The sequence below is a fragment of the Canis lupus genome, chromosome 16, assembly GCF_048164855.1.
Source record: "Canis lupus baileyi chromosome 16, mCanLup2.hap1, whole genome shotgun sequence".
Classification (NCBI taxonomy): Eukaryota; Metazoa; Chordata; class Mammalia; order Carnivora; family Canidae; genus Canis; species Canis lupus.
In genome coordinates, this window is record NC_132853.1 from 12,856,723 (window position 1) to 12,875,294 (window position 18,572).

General features: G+C 50.7%; 1 protein-coding gene across 6 annotated transcripts in view; it reads right to left on the reverse strand.

Moving 5' to 3' along the window:
- The window catches only part of PNPLA7 (patatin like domain 7, lysophospholipase), a 64,677-nt gene that overhangs the window by 44,481 nt on the left and 1,624 nt on the right, over positions 1-18,572 (reverse strand). For 5 of the 6 annotated variants that reach the window (XM_072778879.1, XM_072778878.1, XM_072778883.1 and 2 more), the window contains 11 exons: positions 17,518-17,592; positions 17,292-17,379; positions 16,829-16,908; positions 15,124-15,215; positions 14,814-14,954; positions 14,191-14,350; positions 13,503-13,583; positions 6,227-6,355; positions 5,709-5,789; positions 4,840-4,966; positions 4,078-4,218 (listed from right to left, as the gene is read on the reverse strand). In XM_072778879.1, coding sequence (XP_072634980.1) covers positions 4,078-4,218; positions 4,840-4,966; positions 5,709-5,789; positions 6,227-6,355; positions 13,503-13,583; positions 14,191-14,350; positions 14,814-14,954; positions 15,124-15,215; positions 16,829-16,908; positions 17,292-17,379; positions 17,518-17,592 — 1,195 coding nt within the window. The remainder of the gene's footprint in view (positions 1-4,077; positions 4,219-4,839; positions 4,967-5,708; positions 5,790-6,226; positions 6,356-13,502; positions 13,584-14,190; positions 14,351-14,813; positions 14,955-15,123; positions 15,216-16,828; positions 16,909-17,291; positions 17,380-17,517; positions 17,593-18,572) is intronic. The other variant, XM_072778880.1, reaches the window with a different exon arrangement.

The following is an 18,572-nucleotide window of genomic DNA, read 5'->3' on the forward strand; positions in this document are numbered from 1 at the left end:
AAACAATTTTTATTTTATTTTGTAAATGAAAAAAAAAGTTTTTTTAAGATTTTGTTTATTTAGTTTTATTTATTTATTTATTTATTTATTTATTTATTTATTTATTTATTTATTTCTGAGAGACACAGGGAGAGGCAGACACAGGCAGAGGGAGAAGCAGGTTCCCTGTGGGGAGCCCAATGTGGGACTCAATCCTCGGACCTCAGGATCACGCCCTAAGCCAAAGGCAGACCCTCAACCACTGAGCCACCCAGAGGCCCTTTTAAGAGTTTATTTTTAAGCCATCTCTACACCTAGTGTGGGGCTTGAACTCACAACCCTGAGATCAAGAGTCACATGCTCCATCGGCTGAGCCAGCCAGGAGTCCCCAAACCAACTTTTAATCCTGAGATACTGTGCATTGTATTTACTATAATGTTGTTGTATTATTATAAAATAATAATATTATGTATTTTACTAACATATTATTGTTTTATTATTATTCATAAGCTAAAGTGTTATGATACCAACGTCTATTTTAAAAATAAAACCCAGGGATCCCTGGGTGGCTCAGCGGTTTAGCGCCTGCCTTTGGCCCAGGGCGTGATCCTGGAGTCCCGAGATTGAGTCCCACATCTGGCTCCCTGCATGGAGCCTGCTTTTCCCTCTGCCTGTGTCTCTGCCTCTCTCTCTCTCTCTCTCTCTCTCTCTCTATGTCTCTCATGAATAAATAAACTATTTTAAAAATAATAATAATAAAAAATTAACAAGACTATATTAAAAAAAACAAACCCAACCACACTCCCTGATTAATACAGTAAAGGTTACACAGTCCTACAGAATGCTGTTCTAATCACCAGTTTCCATACATCACATATTACATACAGGCAGTTGTTGAAACTGAAACTGTGGAGGACCTCTGCTCTTTGCAGACACACGTCCTGTAAGAGGCATTATCTGTGTGGACCAGAGGTAGGTGACTGTCCTGCATGTTTGTGGAACTGGATAATCCAGAGTCAGACTTTATTACATGTGGACCACTGTTGCTTTCAGTTATCTGTCACGTAAGCTGCTTTTATCTGAAAACATTTGCTAAACACATTTAAAAAAATATATGGCAGGAGAGCTGAAAAGCCATGTGGAAAAAAAGTGTATTGTGACCCATACTCACTTTAGACAAAAGACCCAATCCTAGAGAGATAAACATGAAAGGTAAAATGTTAATTCTTACAGGCAGATTTCCTAAATAAGACACAGAATGCATTAACCACACAAAAGAAAAAATTAAATAAATTAAACTCTATTAAATTAAAAAAACTTCCATTCATCAAAAGGCACCACTAAGAGGGTAAAAAGCAAGAGCAGAAAATATCCTCAATACATATATCCCACAGAGGGCCCACGGAGGATCCAAGAATTCCTATTAATCTGTAATTAGATTAACGATGATCTAAAAGGAAAGCAGACAAAAGACAGTGCAATGCACTGCCCATGGAGGCAGGAGTTACTGGGGCTCAGGCAGCAACAGGAGGATGGGGTGTGGCCACAGTGCGCGGCCAAGGTGAAATGGGGACATCACAGCGGGCAGGTGTGGCCTGTCTGCATCCCAAAGCACAAGCCAAGAGAATGTGAGGGGGACCAAGGACAAGCTGCCAGGATCTAAGTGTACACAGCGACTTGTGCTGGGGGCCACCTACGGGACAGCGCAGCCCTCGGAGGATGGGGAAGCACCTGGAAAACCATGCCCAGCACCTCCTGAGCCAACAGCATGCCCTCCGCGACCTGATGGTTCCAATAGGAATATGTCCATGTGTACTCAACAGACAATGCACAAGCAGTGTGCTCACACAATAAATTTACCCCCCAAGGGAGAACAGGTGTGTGTTGCTCACACAACACACGTCAGACGCAAAGTTGAGCAGAAGCAATCAGACTAACCCGGCCCAGCAGCTGGAGCTCAGGGAGGGACAGGAGGCAGAGTCCAACATCACTGCTGGCGGGACCTGGGGTGGCTGGTTTCTGCATTTGGGTGCTGGCCTCACGGCTGAGTTCAGTTTATGAAAAGTCATCAAACAACCCATTTGCAATTTACACCTTCCGTACTCATATTATACAACCATAAAAAGCCAATGAAATTTGAAAACAACTTGGTATCAGTGAAGAAATAGGCAAATACCCCAGCAGAAGACAAAAAATGCCTAAAAGGAAATCCAAGTAATGAAACATCCAGAACAGGCAAATCCTGGAGACAGACACAGATCAGTAGTTGCCTGGGGCCAGGGCAGGGGTGATGGCTGATGGGCGTGTACGGTGTCTCTACTGGCTGACAGAATGTTCTGGGATTTTTTTTTATTTTAATTTTTTTAGATTTTGTATTTATTCATAAAGACAGAGAGAGAGAGAGGCAGAGACACAGGCAGAGGGAGAGGCAGGCATCATACAGAGAGCCTGATGTGGGACTCGATCCAGGGTCTCCAGGATCACACCCTGGGCTGCAGGCAGCGCTAAACTGTTGCGCCACTGGGGCTGCCCTGTTCTGGGATTAAATAGTGGTGATCAAGGCACAATTTTGTGACTATACTAATGAATCAGACACTTCAGAAAGGTGAACTTAATGTATGTGCATCATATCTCTGAAAGCTATTACAAAAAACAAACAAATATGTATATTCAGAAATTTGATGTCAAATGAAGATGGCACCAAACTAGGCAACAGGGAAATGAAAGATCGTTTTGTTAATGGTACTGCATAAATTACCACCATACAAAGTGAGAAAAGGCTGAAAAGGCTGAACTTCCTATTTTGAACACATCCAAGTGAGAAGGGCAAACGAAGGAGCCCTTGGTGTGGAAGGGGAACCACACAGCTCAGAGGAGACTGTGGATATGCTCAAAGCCCAGTGAACAAGGACAGAACAAGGAGGAAGGGGCCACACACAGACCACAGGTGCACAATGGCCGGTTTTCAGTAAATGAACACCAAGGTTCCTGTTCCACGACAGTCCCCGGGGCTGGGTCTTCTGACAGATGAAGACCAGAAAAAGGCGCCTGAACAATTACAGCAGATGAAGAGTCTCTATCTAGAGCATATAAAGAATTAATGCAAATCAACAAGACAGAGTCAGGAAGCCCCACAGGAAATGAGCAGAGAATATAAGCAGACAACTTTTATTTATCTATTTATTGAGAGTAAGCTCCATATCCAATGTGGGGCTCAAACTCACAACCTTAGGTCAAGAGCCACACACTCTACTGACTGCCAGCTGAGCATCCCTAAACAGACAATTCTTGAAGAGGGAACCCAAACGGCTCTCAAATACACCAAATGATGAAACTTGCCAGTAACTCACAAAACGCAAATGAAAACAAAATGAACTTTCTAACTAATATAAGAGGAAAATCAGAAAGTTACAAGGAGGAGCTAGTTTGTATGGGCTGCGGGCTGGACACCAGAGTCCCTGGTAGCACCTGTGCTGCCCCAGGATGTGCTGGGAGCCCTTCCAGGCTACAGCACACAGAGGCCAGGACCAGGTCCCTGCAGGAAGGTGCCCCAGCTGGCACGGTCAGCTCCTGGAGCTCTGCTTTTGTTTTGTTTTGTTTAGTTTAGTTTAAAAGATTTGAGAGAGAGAGAGAGAGAGAGAGAGAGCGCAGAGTTAGGGGAGTGGGAGAGGGAGAAGCAGACCCCCGCTGAGCAGGACCCAGGATCATGACCTGCGCTGAAGGCAGACACCACCGACTGAGCCCCCAGGCGCCCTGAGAGCTCTGCTCTAATGAAAGCCGACCCTGGTGGCAGCTGAGGGGCCAGAGGGCCTAGAAAACCCATGTCAGTGGAGGATGTGACACAGTGGTGTGCTGGTGGGCACAGCCTAGCACAGGGGACAAAGGAGAGGCTCCTGCAGCAGCTGGGTACAGCCTCAGGGATGTGGACCCCCGGGACACAGATGCGAGATAACAGGAGAACAGGGACCGTGTGGAGGGAAGCCCACAGGGTACTCGGGGCAATAAGATGCTTAGCACTGCATCAAATTGAGCCAGAGTGTGGGCACAGGGTCCTCTGGACTTGTTAGTGTTCCCAGCTCAGGTCACCCACTGCCTTACCTGGTGGAGTGAAAGGGGCCTGGTCACCTGGCTGGGTCTTGCCGAGCTCGTCCAGGATCTCTTCATGGACAGAAGGCAGTGGGGAGGACTGGCTCCTTTTCAGCAGAGGCCCCGAGGCTGCTGCACGGCCGCCCCCTCGATCTGATGGAAGGAGACCAGTGGAACGGAAGGCCACTGTGCTCACGACGGTGCACAGACCTCGATACCCACACGCACCTGCCCAGGCCAGTGCCAGCCTTGGACGCAGCCCTGCTCTGCCTCTCTTAGCTCTCTCTGAACAGACTCACCCCTGCTACCAGCGTCCTCCACTAGGCTGGAGCCTTGCAAGCCCCCTTCCCTGTGACTGTTGTGGTCAAGGTGGCCACCATGCACCTGGCATGACCCTGGCATACTTGAGGGCTCTACTGGCTCCTCAGGAAAAGGAATCCAAAAACAACCTTCCAGGAGGGGCCCTGAGCCACATGGCTATTGTTCACTATCAGCCGCCTGCTCGTGAACAAGCAGGTAACTGATCCCACACCTGCTAGCATACTGCACATGACATCATCACTCTGAAGGTGACTTGTAGCCAAGAAACCTCAATGGACAGTTTCTTTCCCCAGATCCAGGATTCTCTCAAGAGCTCAGGGTAGCATGAAGTGAGGAATCTGCTCCAGGATGGCTTTCCCCGGGAGCCCAGTCCTCCCACAGAGATGATGGGAGAAGTAGCTGGGGAGGAAAAGGGGCCTGGCCTCAGGCTGGAGGCCAGTTCAGGGGCAGTACCTGGGTCGCACGATTCCTGGGGCCACAGGGTCCTCTCCAGACGATCCTCGGAGCTGCAGCAGGCCTGCCTCTTGGCCTTTCCAGCAGCCATGCTGGCCACAGACAGCAGGTGGACAGCCTGGCTCTCCTGGGGTGTGAGAAAGATGCAGGCACTCTAGGGGCACCCCTTGGCTAGTACTCCCAGCAGCCACACTTGGGGGAACAAGAGGATTGGTGACCCGCAAAGATACCAGCCATATGCTTAAGCTCCCAAAAGCCCAGCTTGCTTTATCCTGGCAATTCCATCAAGTTTAAATGGTGGTCAGCACTGTCAGAAAGCTTAATACTCTTCATTAAGATGAAAAGTAAAGTAGAAAACAAAAGGATATGCCTTAAAATACCAGTAAAAGAAGATGATAAAACCTAAAACCCATTAAAGTAGGGAGAAGACAGACGTGCAACACTGACTCCAGTAATGAGTGGTCAGTATCCAGGGCCTCTCCAACCAGGGCCCACAAGGGTCTCATCTCCTGCTCACAGCAGCTCTGGCTCTCACAGCCACAAGCTCAACCCCACCAGCCAGACTGCCGGCAGGAGGGACCCCAGGGGACAGGAGGTGACCACCTCCACTGCCAGGTGAGCAACAGAAAAGGGGCAGGCAGGCTCACGGAGCAAGGGGACCCAAGGGGACACATTCAGGCCAACCCCAGGCTTTCCTCGAATAGGCATCAGAGAAGCCTCATTCCCCAGATCTCAGACAGGACAGGTTCTCAGCTCCTGACTCATCCATAAGCATCGGCTAAAAGGCAGAGCAGGAAACACAGCCCCACACACCCCTCTCCGGGCCCAGTGTCACGGTGATGTGGACGGGGGTGAGAAGCCGCACTTACCGGGTTGAAGAGCTCTGTGGTCAGGCCCAAGTAGTTGTGCAGAGCCAGAAAGGTGACCCTCTGCAGCCGCACCATGATGATCTGGTGGGGAACAGCCAGTTGTGCGGGCCGGGCCTCCTCCAGGCACCCCAGCCCCATCACGACCCTCGCAGGAACGAAGCCCCAGGTCTGACAACTCACCACAGTCCCCCGAGATGTCAGCCTTAGGGGCATAAGGAAACTGCATCACTGTGTAGATTTTTGGTAAATCTAAGATCGCTTCAATACAGAAACTTAATCATAGAAAAGGAACTCTTTGGGGGGCTCCTGGGGGTTCTGGAGACCTCTCTGAGATCATGAATATTCACTTTTACTGTAAAATACACATCACAAAACCTTCTAAACCCACCTTAGTCCTTCCTCACCCACCAGGATGTGCCTTCCTGGGCATGTGACACTCAGGACTGACACAGCGGCATGTGAGAAATGCTTGGTACGCCAGGCCCTGGGCCAGAGGGGCTACTGCAGGAGTGACCTACCTGAACCACCCTCACCAGGGTTTCAGGATACTTCTCAAAAACTCCTTGGAAAGCCACCGCTGGGAGCCGGAGGACAGTGGAAGGGACAGCAGCACGGGCAGACACAGTTTTGTATGGAGCGGTGTGGCCCTGCAAGGACATCAGCGTCAATTGGCTCCCAGGGCCCTGACTCAGAAGGATGCAGCAGCAGCATGTGGAAGTACCCACAGGGTCCCACTGAGCACCGGGCTCCACGCATGGAGCACCTCCTGGGAGCCCACTGGGAGCCAGAGAGAAGAGCCCGCATTTCCAGCCAGGGCATTGCCCTCTGTTGCTGCCACCCTATCCTCCAGCAACCACCACAACCAGCCTTCATCACTCCTCCTCATGGCTTTGCCTTTGTCAAAACATCACATGAGTGGAATCACACACACCCGGCTCCCCTCCCTGAGATGCCAGCTTGAGGCCTGACGTGCTCCTCACACACCAGCAGTTGTGCTCTTGATGGTGCACAATGAGGCTGTTTCCTTGGCTCAGCAGTTCAAGGGCATCTGGGTTGTTTCCAGTTTGGGGCAATTATAAATAAAGCTGTCGGAGCACCTGGGTGGCAGTGACCCATCTGACTTCAGCTCAGGTCATGATCCCAGGGTCCTGGGATTAAGCCCTGCATCGGGGTCCCTGCTCAGGGGAGAGTCTGCTTTTCCCCCTCCCTCTGCCTGCTGCTCCCCCTACTTTTGCGCTTTCTCTCTGTGTCAGATAAATAAATAAAATATTTATAAAAATAAAATAAAATAAACTCATAGATGTTCACATTTATTGCACAGCTCTGGGCTATACCGTATATGCACCTTCAGTATTCAGGAAACTCCCATGCTGTTTCCACACCCCTCTCCCCTCACCCCAGCCATGGAGGAATTTCAGTAGCCCTCACACAGACCACATCTGTACCGCCAGGGCTGAGTGGTGAGGAAGTGGCTGGTCGTGGCCCCCAGTTCCTGGGGGCAGCCTCTCAATGTGTTAGGAATGTCTGTGTTCGCAGGGGGAGCCCTGGCAGTCTCAGGATGGGGCTGGCCACACATGGAAGTCCGCCCACGGAGGGGGAGCTGGGGTATTCCCGACCCCGTGACCAGGCCCTATGCTTCGGGAACCTGAGCATGCAGCTCTCAAGATGCTCTGAGTAAGCTCCAGGACCATATGGGAGGACCAGCCCCATAGACCCCATCAGATGGCAATTCTCATCTCTGTCCAAGAATCAGAGAGAAAAGCATGTGCATATGTGTGTGTATGTGGCGGGGGGGTAAGTAGAAAAGGGAATGAAAGTGTACCCACTGTTGCTAAAAATGGCTCGTGGGCTACTTATTTCCAAACAGAAAAACAACATGCTCGACCTCACCTAAAATAAAAAAAACTGAGCCACAGAGAGAGGCTGAGCTGCTGAGAGTGTGCACAGGGCCCAGGTGCAGGAACCCCCATGTTTGCATGTGTCTAAAAACCTTCTAAGCAGCAGAGGTGCAGATGCCTGAAGCAGGACAGTTGTGCACACAGGGGGCTGATGTTAATGACCTGTGGAAGAGCCACACGCAGCAGAAGGCTGCATGGGGTTGGGGGTTGCATGTTGGAGGGCACGTCAACCCTCTGGGGAAAGGAGAGGGGTGCTGGAGGCCAGGTTCACTGCTAGCTGGCTCCGCCATAGCCACATGACCTGGGCAACAGCTTCCTTGGCTGCTTACGAACTACTGTGCATTTCCGTATCTCTGAGACATATCACAACATTTGTAAAGAGTAAAGTAATAAGGGAAAGGGGTTTGGGGTAAGGTGGCCAGAAGAGACAGTTTCAGTTATAACATCAAGACGGGAAGAACCGGGGATGCAACGAGCCAGGCGACATATGGGGACACTGTGGAGAGCTGGTGCTGGGAGCTCAGCATGTCCCCTTTACTTTAATCTCTGGGCAATGGTGGTGCTGCCTAGACCTGTTGTGTGACCACTTCACAGCAGGTGTAAATCAGAGTACCTGCTATACACCTCTCAGTGATGTGGGCTAATTATTTAGTAAAATGGAAAAAAAGTAAAAGAATCAAAATTGCCTAGGTATCCAAAGACTATCTTGCTACTTCAGTTGGAAAGGACGGTAATAAAGATGACCTCCCATGAGAGATGGTGGTTTGAAGGGGAGGTCTTCATAGCATGTCCACTTATCTCTGTTCTGTTACAAAAATACAAACCTCCAAGAATCAGGACAAAAGCTGAGAGAAGACTAGATGCATCAATGATGGAAACTGGTGAAAAGTAAATGACAGACTGGCAGCTAATGGAGCTGTTGTCTTTAGGAGCAGAGAGGCAAGACGTGAAACCCACCCTCACGGGAGGGCCTGAGCCTCCTCCCCGCCCTGCAGCTGGCCACTGGGGTTCTGCAGATGGTGAAGCAAACGGCTCAGAGCATAGGATCTTCAGCATAGCCGAGGGCTCACGCCTGGGCAGGAGGACAGCGTCCATCTACCTGGATGGGGCAGCCCCACGCTCCCTCCCTGATTCCAAGCCAATTCCACTCTGGCAGGACACTGCAGACACCTCTCTGAGATTCAGCTTTAGAGAAAACACCTGTAGATGCCACTCTGTGGGCCCCCTGTTGCCTTCCTGCAATGAGCCTTGGGGCAAACCTGAGCACACCAGGGCTCACCCATATACCCAGCACTCAAATGAGGTACAGAACATTTTCAGCAGCCCAGACTGCTGTATGCTGCTGCTGAGCCTGATACATCTACTCCTGACAGGTAACGCTCAGCCACCAGAGTGGGCCAACTTCAGCCCAAGGGCCAAATCTTACCTACTGCTTGTTTTTGTAAATAAATCTTTATTGGACACAGGGACAGCCAAGCTGAACAGTTATAGCAGAGGCTGTGTGGCCCGCCTGGCCCTCTCATGCGCTGACCACTGCTCTGCCTTCACATGTCATTCTCGCCTGTGGGAGGCTCCTGTCCTTCTCTTTCTCTGACTGGCCACTCTGGTTCCACATGTGGGGCTCAGACTCCTGCCTACCTAGGCAGGTCAACATGGATGGCACTCCACACAAACGGGCTGCTAGGAAAGATTGAAGCCAAAGTAAACAGAGAAGAGAGACCCAAAAGAAAGAGAGAAAACACAGAGAGTAAAAGAAAACCTCATCTTACTGCATCTGTGAAAAAAATAAGATATTATTTAAAAAATTGGGGGGCAGGGAAGAGCTCCTAAAATAAAAAACATGGTGGCTAAAATAAAAAAACACAAGAAACAATGTGTTTGTGAGGATGTGAAGAAAATTTAAACTAGAATCACCACATGACTCCAGTAATTCCACTGCTGGGTATTTACCCACAGAATATGAAAACACTAGTTAAAAAAATACATATATGCAAAATGTATATGTGTATACACACACACATATGTGTACATATATAGCACCCCTATGTTTACAGCAGCATCATTTACAATAGTTAAGATATGGAAGCAACTCAAGTGCCTGTTGACTGATAAATGGATAAAGAAAATCGGTGTGGTAGGTGTATATACTTATACGTATGTGTACATGTATGTATTTGTGTGTGTGTGTATATGATGAAATATTACCCATAAAAAAGAATGAAATCTTTCAATTTGCAATGACGTGGATGGATCTAGAGTTTTTTTTTTTTTTTTTCTTTTTGAGAGAGAGTACACTTGAATGGCAGGGGAGGTACAGAGGGGAAGAGGGAATCTCAAGCAGGCTCCACACTCAGTGCAGAGCCTGATGTCAGGTTTGATTTCATAACCCTGAGATCAGACCTGAGCTGAAACCAAGAGTTGGGTGCTTAACAGACTAAACCACCCAGGTGCCCCTAGAGAGTATTATGCTAAATAAAATAAGTCAGAGAAAGACAAATACAAGGACTACAGCTCAGGGGTAGAACATCTGACTGCAGAGAAAGATAAATACCATACGAATTCACTCACATGTGGAATTTTAGAAACAAAACAAATGAGCAAAGGAGAAAGAGAAGCCAAGAAACAGACTGTTAACTATACACATTGATGGTAACCAGAGGGGAGGATGGGTGAAATAGGTGATGGGGATGAAAGAGTGCACTTGTGATAAGCAATGGGTGACATACGAAAGTGCTGAGCCACTATATTATACTCCTGAAACTACACTAACCATGAGCTAACTACACTGTGAGTTAAACTGAATTTTTAATTCAATTTAAAAATAAAAAAAGTAAGGGATACCTGGGTGGCTCAGCGGTTGAGTGTCTGCCTTTAGCTCAGGGCGTGATCCTGGATTCCTGGGACAGAGACCCACATCGGGCTCCATGCAGGGAGCCTGCTTCTCCCTCTGCCTGTGTCTCTGCCTCTCTCTCTCTGTGTCTCTCATGAATAAATAAAATCTTTTTAAAAACTAAGTAGAATAGGGCAGCCCGGGTAGTTCAGTGGCTTAGCGCCACCTTCAGTCCTGGGTGTGGTCCTGGAGACCCGAGATCGAGTCCCACGTCAGGCTCCCTGCATGGAAGGGAGCCTGCTTCTCCCTCTGCCTGTGTCTGTGCCTTTCTCTCTCTCTCTCTCTCTCTGCGTCTCATGAATAAATAAATAAGATTTTTAAAAATAAATAAAAACTAAATAGAATAAAAATAAAAAAGTAAAATAAAATATGTGGTGACAAAAATGAGAAACTCAGTAGGAGGTTTGGAAAATGAAGTGGAAGAAATCTCCTAGAAAGTATAACAGAAAGGTAAAGGTAGCACAGAATAAAGACAATTCTGGATTTGTAAGGTTTCAGAACTCTATCTCCCTCATACCCTTCTTAGAAAGCAGACAGCAACTGCTCCACCAACACGAGCAAGCTGGCCAAGGGAGTGGAGGTGAGGGCCCCATAGAGACAGAAGGAAAGGACCCAGATGAGGAGCGGGGACCCCAGAGGATCGGGAGCCAGCCCAGGGAGGTCAGGCTGGACAAGAAGATGGGTGCTTGGGGGCTTCTCCCCAACTCAGAGGGCATTGGAGCAGGGCACCAGACCATGACTACACAAAAAACGAAGCAACCCAAAAACCAAGGCAGCTGTTAACTCCAGGAAAAACAAGAAAGGAACCTCATTGAGGCGATCAACCCTGCATGAGTGTGGCTTTGCTTGGGTGGGAGGAGTGGGGAGGCCCGTAGAGCAATCAGGAAAGCCTGCCCTCATTTCCAGGCTAACTAGCTCACACGAATCTAAGACGGGAGGATTACAAAAGAGCAAGGGAAGCACACTGCACAAAAAACCTAGAAGAGATGGAAGTGGCTTTTCTAGGGAAGGGCAGTGGAACAGAGAACTGTGATTCACAAAACACCAAAACTGTGCTTAGAATTTGTCTATGTTACTTGGATAGAATTAATTCTTTTTAATGACAGACACAAATGTCTGATTAGGCAAAAATGATGTCCTTCCAGATGATTAGTTAATCACAATACAGAATTATTTTCTCTGAAACATTGCTGTTTTCTTACCCACCCCAGGAGGAAGCTGCCCCAGGAGAAGGACAGGAATGCAGCAGGCTGGGGAGGCCCTGCTCACAGCACACATCTCCTGGGGCTGCAAGATGTGGTGCCCAAGCCCAAAATTATAATGAGACCAGGAATCACTGCAGACAATAAATACCAAGAAGGGCCTCCACCAAAGCTATAGTTTGCTTAACACTTTCCAAGGTTGAGGGAGGGTACAGAGCTGCATAACTCTAATTTATCTCCATGTAAACAATCTGTCTACACCTCCTGGGCTTCTCAGACTCACAGTGCACCTTACAGATTCTGACCCACACCAGCCAGAGTCCTATGGAACCACATGGGGACATGCCCTGCACATCTGGGTGCCCTCTCCCAGCACAATGCTCCAGGCAAAGGCTGCCACCAGGCCATGCACTGGCCTTTCAAGTGGGTCAGCCTTGCTCAGAGGAGGTGGTATTCCTCTTAGCGCCAGCCAAGCATCTTGTGAATACACACCAGGTCCTGGGAGCAGAGCAAGATGCCAGAGTTCTATCCATACCTCTACCCCAGGCCCTAACACACCTCAAAGCATGTCTGTACCAGCCTAATAGGGATGGGGTAACACCGTGGACACCCCCAAAGTCTCTGGAGTTTGTCATCCATGTGCACAAGAACTCAGGGCTAGATCAAAGGACACTCACCAAAGGGCCCACCCATCATGAGTGTCACACAAGTACCCAGGCTTCTAGCCCCACATGGATGCATCCTTGTCAAGGTCTGCTAACTGCTCTGGAGACCACTTTGTGCAATGTCCATCTGGGGGAAACTGAGGTACAAGTTGCCTTGATGTACAGCTAAAACTCAAAGCAGGAAGTATAACCTCAAAGGTAAAGTGACAATCAAATGCACCTTTTGAGCTACACAGGTGTGTACATAATCAAAACTCAGGTAGAGGGCAGCCCCGGTGGCGCAGCGGTTTAGCGCTGCCTGCAGCCCAGGGTGTGATCCTGGAGACCTGGGATCGAGTCCCACATCAGGCTCCCTGCATGGTGCCTGCTTCTCTGCCTGTGTCTCTGCCTCTCTCTCTCTCTAGCTGTGTCTCTATGAATAAATAAATAAAATCTTAAAAAAAAAACTCAGGTAGGACACACTTAAGATCTTGTTTCATTGTACAGAAATTTTACTCAGAAAAAAAAGAAAATTAGATGTTAAATTCTAGTTAACGAGAAGGGAATGGTTGCGCTGAGCCGAGACTTTTTGCAGCACACACAGTTGTGCACACACAGTTGACTTTACTATTCTGCCTACTTTTGCAAATGTTTGAGATGCTCCATGACAGTAAGTTTAAAAATCACAAGATGATGTGAGATGTTATTTTGTAATTGGCTGGACTGGCAAAGGTCAAACATGAGATGAATGCCTGGATGGTGGGTGAGGACACGGGCAGGGTGGGGGGCGGTACACCCTACATCTGGGAAGTCTCTGCCAGTCAAATACATAAAATGACATGCACATAAAACCATCCACTCCAACAATCAACAGCAGAAGATTGAGAATGAGAGATACCATGAGCACAGAAGATCCAGGGCAAGGCCCCCCCTAGGAAGTGTTTTCACTCTATGATGTTTGTCCCCTTTGAATCTTGGGCCACACGCATGTGTCATTCAGTCCAAAAATTAATCACTTAAAAGACAGCCAGAACGCATCAGCAGATGCCCAGCTCCTCTCAAACACAGTTAACATGGCTCCCAAACACCCCCTTGACCCATGGGGAATCCCTCCCATCCTAGGCCAGCCCCTGGCCACTGAGTGCACCCGGGGGACTCACAGTGATGACATCCAGGATGCTGAGAAGACTATGGACGCTGTCTCCGGCCAGAACCTCTTTGACCGCCACCTCACTGCCATCCTGCTCAGGAAGCAGAGCAGAATCGTCCATTGATGGGAGGCTCAGCCCCCCCACCCCCAAAGGCCAGCTGGGCCACCCAACCACTGTTGCCTGTCCTGAGAGCAGACACTGGGTCACTACACTGAAATTTGCACAAAAGGCAGGGGTGTGACCACTGGGGGTACTCCAAGGAGATGGAAGAGGCACCTTAAAAGGCTTGAACAGGTCAAATGCCACCAGACCCCCTAAACAGCGGGCACCGCCCATGTGTGAGGGAGAGGGAATGCACCAACAGCAAAGGGCATACACACTGTGTGCCAATGCTTTCGACATCAAAGTGTGCCTTTTTCCCCAAAGAATCGAAATGTAAAATTTTATACTAATTTTTCAATAGAAAACTTTAAAACATCTTTCAAATGGCAGACATGTAAGTAAAAACACAACAAGGATGCCTGGCTGGCTCTGTCGGCAGAACGTGCAACTCTTGATATCAGGGTCATGAATTCGAGCCCCACGATCAGTGTAGAGCTTACCTAGCAAGGCAACCATCCAACCACAACAGACCCATACTCTCTACCATGCTCTGCACTCCCTGAGCCCACTGACACATGTGGCCAGGCTCTCTTACTGCGTCCTGGATGCAGACTTCAAGGCGCCCGTCCTGCACCACGTAGATGCTGGTATCTGGCTCTCCTGGCTGGAAGACATGTTCCCCTTCCAGTAGCTGCACAAAGACCATGTGTTTGCAAAGTTCCAGGAACAGTGGCTTCTCAAAGTGGCCCAGGACCCTGCAAGAACCACAACACATGTGGGAGATCTTCCAGGAAGGAGAGGAGGAGGTCGATGGAGACACAGCCACTGCCGCCAGCACTGCGGACCAGATCCACAGAGTGGGAGGTCATGGACATGCAGACCCTGCAGCACTAGCCACCTGAGTCACTGTCAGGACAGAAGCTGAATCCGGAAATTTTCATAAACTGTTCTCCCATCCGCTCAAAGAACCCTTGAGCCATGACTGTGACTCTGAACCAGAGGTGTACACAAAACCTGGGACAGCAAAGCCAGGCGAGAAAGAGGAATGGGGTTTCCAGGCATAGGTGGAAGGGAGCCCAGGCTTGTAGCTTCCATCTCGCCACACACTTCCTGTACCTGCTTGGGGTTTCCTTCTCAAGATGCAAGTGCTGACAAGCAAACAATACAATAGGACATAGCACTGACGGCCCCAGGCCTCCAACGCAGCTTCCGTCTTACCGCACATTTTTCAGCATGTACAGAACTTCTGACGGCAGGTGAGAATTCTTCACATCAAACTCCGTGAGGTCAGCCTCCAGCAGGGACGGTGGTGGTTCCTTTGGCTGCAGGGTTGGGTATTCCTTTTTGAAACGCAGAATCCTGCAAAGCAGATTCGTGCACCTGGCACCCAAAGGTGGTCGAAGCAGCTGGTGTGAGCACTATAAACCCAGAGGTGGGGAAGCCAGGGGCCATGGTGGTAGGCAGGCTCCCCAGTGCCCTCCAGGGAGGGCAGCCAGGGCACATGTGGTCTGAAGGACATTCCCAGTACCTCTTGGCCAGAGACAGCATCTTGGTCCTCTTCCTCACCCGCTGCCGGGGGGCGGCCGTGCTCCCTACAAGCGTGTGGGGCAGCGTGGTCACCTGCAGGGTGAAGGGAGAGGCCGATTCCTGACCCCATGACCTAATGGACCCAGACTCAGCCTCAGGGGTCAGCCACAGCCCTCAGGACCTGCCTTGTGGGCTGCCTGCAAGCATGACATCAGTTCCCGGGCTCTGGTCCTGCTGGCCCTGTCTGCCCCAGACATGGGGAGCCATCCCTGGTACCATGGACAGTGGAGCACCTCGTGGCCATATCCCCAAACAGCCAGCGCTCTCAGAGCACTGCGTCCTCAGGCCTATGTTCTCTCTGTCTGCAGGGCAGATGCTTAGCCTCTCCTGTCATGATGGCACAGCAGCCCCTTTCCACATGCTTTTTTTTTTTTTTTTTAAGATTTTATTTATTTATTCATAGAGATGAAGGGGGGTGGGCAGAGACACAGGCACAGGGAGAAGCAGGCTCCATGCAGAGAGCCTGACGTGGGACTTGATCCAGGGCCTCCAGATCACGCCCTGGGCTGCAGGCAGCGCTAAACCGCTGTGCCACTGGGGCTGCTCCACAGGCTTTTAAAAGCTGGCTCTGGGCCTCCGGGGTGGCCAGCTGGTTGTGAGATCGAGCCCTGTGTCCAGCTCTGTGTTCATTGCGGAGCCTTCTTGGGATTCTCTTTCCTTCTCCCTGCCCCTCCTGCTCATGCATACATCCTTTCTCAAATAAATAATGTTTAAAAAAAAAAAAAAAAAGGCCGACCCCATCCTATCCTGTTGCCCTGTCGCCTAGAATCCGAGTCCCTGCATGATCATCCTGGGTCTAGAAAGCTCTTTGCCCCTTCTCCCCATTGAGACCAGCTCATCTACCCTGTGGTGGTGAGAGTGCAGAGTCCCTGGTTCCTGGTTGTCAGCAAGCCCCTCGGGCAGCCACTGCCCCCTGCTCCCCGCTCAGTGCCTGTCCCGTGGTGTCAGTTGCAGGTGTGTGGTCCCAAGTCCTGCTTCCCTTCAGGTGACCTGGCACCACAGGACCACACTCCCGTCCTCCTTAACCCAGGCCTGGCAACTGCACATTCTTCAGCAGGACCACGGGTTGATGACTGGGGTCAGCCCACGTGGCTCTCCTCACAAGGCTGGGAGGAGGCAGCATTCAGGCTTGAGGCCCACACCACAGCCCCTGTCAGTGGTACCAGGGGGCCTCCATGTCATAGCCTGATGCTGGGAAGAATGGGAGGCCCACACAAGGATTCACATGCCTTCTCCTGTGGCATTTCAAATTTGCTATGGAGAACATGAATTAGTTGTTTATCCAGAGAAACATGATAAGTAACGGCTACTCTAAAAAGCCAGCAGTTATTTCAAGTACAGTAAGGGTCGCATCCCCCTGCCCTCAGGGAGTCGGAGTGGGCCAGGGGGACCAGAAAGGGCTGGACCAGGCCACCAATCCTCCACGTGGGTTGACAAGTGAGGCCTTCCAGCTTCCAAATCTTGGCAGGACCCCCAGTTTCAGCACTGAAGCCAGGACCCTCTAGGCCCCAGGACATTCCCCAAAGGGACTTCTGTCCTCGCTCTCGTTGCTAGCTAAGACACACATGCCTTTAACAGCCCAGATAGCTGGGAACCCCACCCCAAGGGAGCCTATAGGACTGGGGCCTGCAGCACAGGTTACTAACCTTCCTCATGATCTTCCGGCCATAAAACATCACTTTGTCTCTCTTCCGGAACCTGTACTGAGGAGTGGGCTGTACCTGTCCTGCAAGGGGAGCAGAGGCGCCTCCTGAGCCGCGGCAGGGACATGGGGGCGATGGGCCCTACCAGGCGGCAGTCAGGGCACACACACCAAGCCTGTACTGCCCCTGCTACAGCGCGTGGCGTGGGGGAAAGGCCCACAGCCTCTTGGCCCGAGCCAGCACAGGGTGGTTCAAGGGGAGCAAGACTCACATCTCTTCTTACCAAGTCTTGCTCAGAAATGTAAGCCAAGAAAACTGGAAACATACGCAAATTCCGCGGGCCCAGGGTCCCCAGCACAGGCCTGAGGCCTGCTCCCAGAAGCTCAAAACACGGGCAAGTCCCCCCAACCTCCCCCACCCTCCCAAGCCCTTGTCCTTCCCTTTAAAGCTGGAGCAAGATACTCACGGAATCGGTTAACCCTTCTATACACAAAAAAGACGGTGATGCCAACGAGGGCCAGGGCTAGGAGTGCTCCAATCACAATCCCCAGCAGCTGGGCAAGGACAGACAGAGCGTCCATCAGCGAGGCTGCCACAGAGCCCCTCTCCACTCTGCAAGGTCTGGGACAAGCCAGGATCCAGGCCCCCCGCCCAGCCCCAACCCTTCGGCAGGAAGCACTGGAGACAGTTACCATGGTGGACTGTGAATGCCGCTCTGTCAGCGACAGTCCCCAGGACTGCAGGGTGGTGCTCAGACAGAAGGCATCCTGAGGAGAACACCGTGGTCAGGAAGCGCCACACAGGGGTGGCCCTGGCTTCCCAGGCAGAAGGAAGAGAGCCACTGGTTCAGGAGTTAGCAGCCCCCCAAGAAGTGATCTTCCAGGGTGCTGAGCTCCTCTGAGCACGCCTGTCCAGGAGACACAGAGAAGGATCCGCCCCCCCCAGCCACCACGGGATGGGGGCAGTTGGGCAGGGCCGGCAGCTGTGCTGTGTCACCACAAATGCCCTTGGCATCCTTATTGCCTGTGAGTCCCAACCCTTCAGCTCTCCAGTCCCTCAGATGCAAGTCTGCAGGAGCAAGTTTGGCTGGCCACGGGTCAGCAGGACTGTGTGCTGCTGGTCACAGGGTATGTGGAAGCCTAGGCTCAGCAAGGCTGAGAAACAAGGAGCCATCTGGATTTTGAGAACCCTGAATACCCGCTCACAGGTTCCATGCCTGCTCCCCGACCACCTCCCAGGGAAGGAGTTAATGGATCTTCAGAAGCCCAGACCCACGGAAGGGAGGAAGAGAAGAAAGTGAGTGCAGGGTGATGAGTGGGCACATGGCTGGGGCCACCCATATGGAGGATGCTGGCTGAGTCCTCAACCAGAGGAAGATGAAAATGAGCAAGAAAAACCAGCCAAACAAGCAGCCACCCTGCATTCTTCCTGGTATCCACACACCTCCCCCCAGGCAGCCAGAACACGATGGGGCAGGGGCACCTGTTAATCCTTTCAACCTTCCACACAAGCGCCAAGGACTAAAGTAGCTTGTCTGATCCCTCAGAGAGAGAGAGCACCAGACACCAATGAAATGGAAGGGCATTCAGAAAAAGGTCTCAAAAGCAGAATGCTACCACGAGACAGGATAAGTAAGTGGCCCAGAAAAGCTGGCCTTTGAAGTTGGTCCAGCAGGCAAATGGAAGCAGTGGGAGCTTTGCTGCAGAGCTGAGGCATCCAGCCTCTCCTGACCTAACGGTGTGGCACC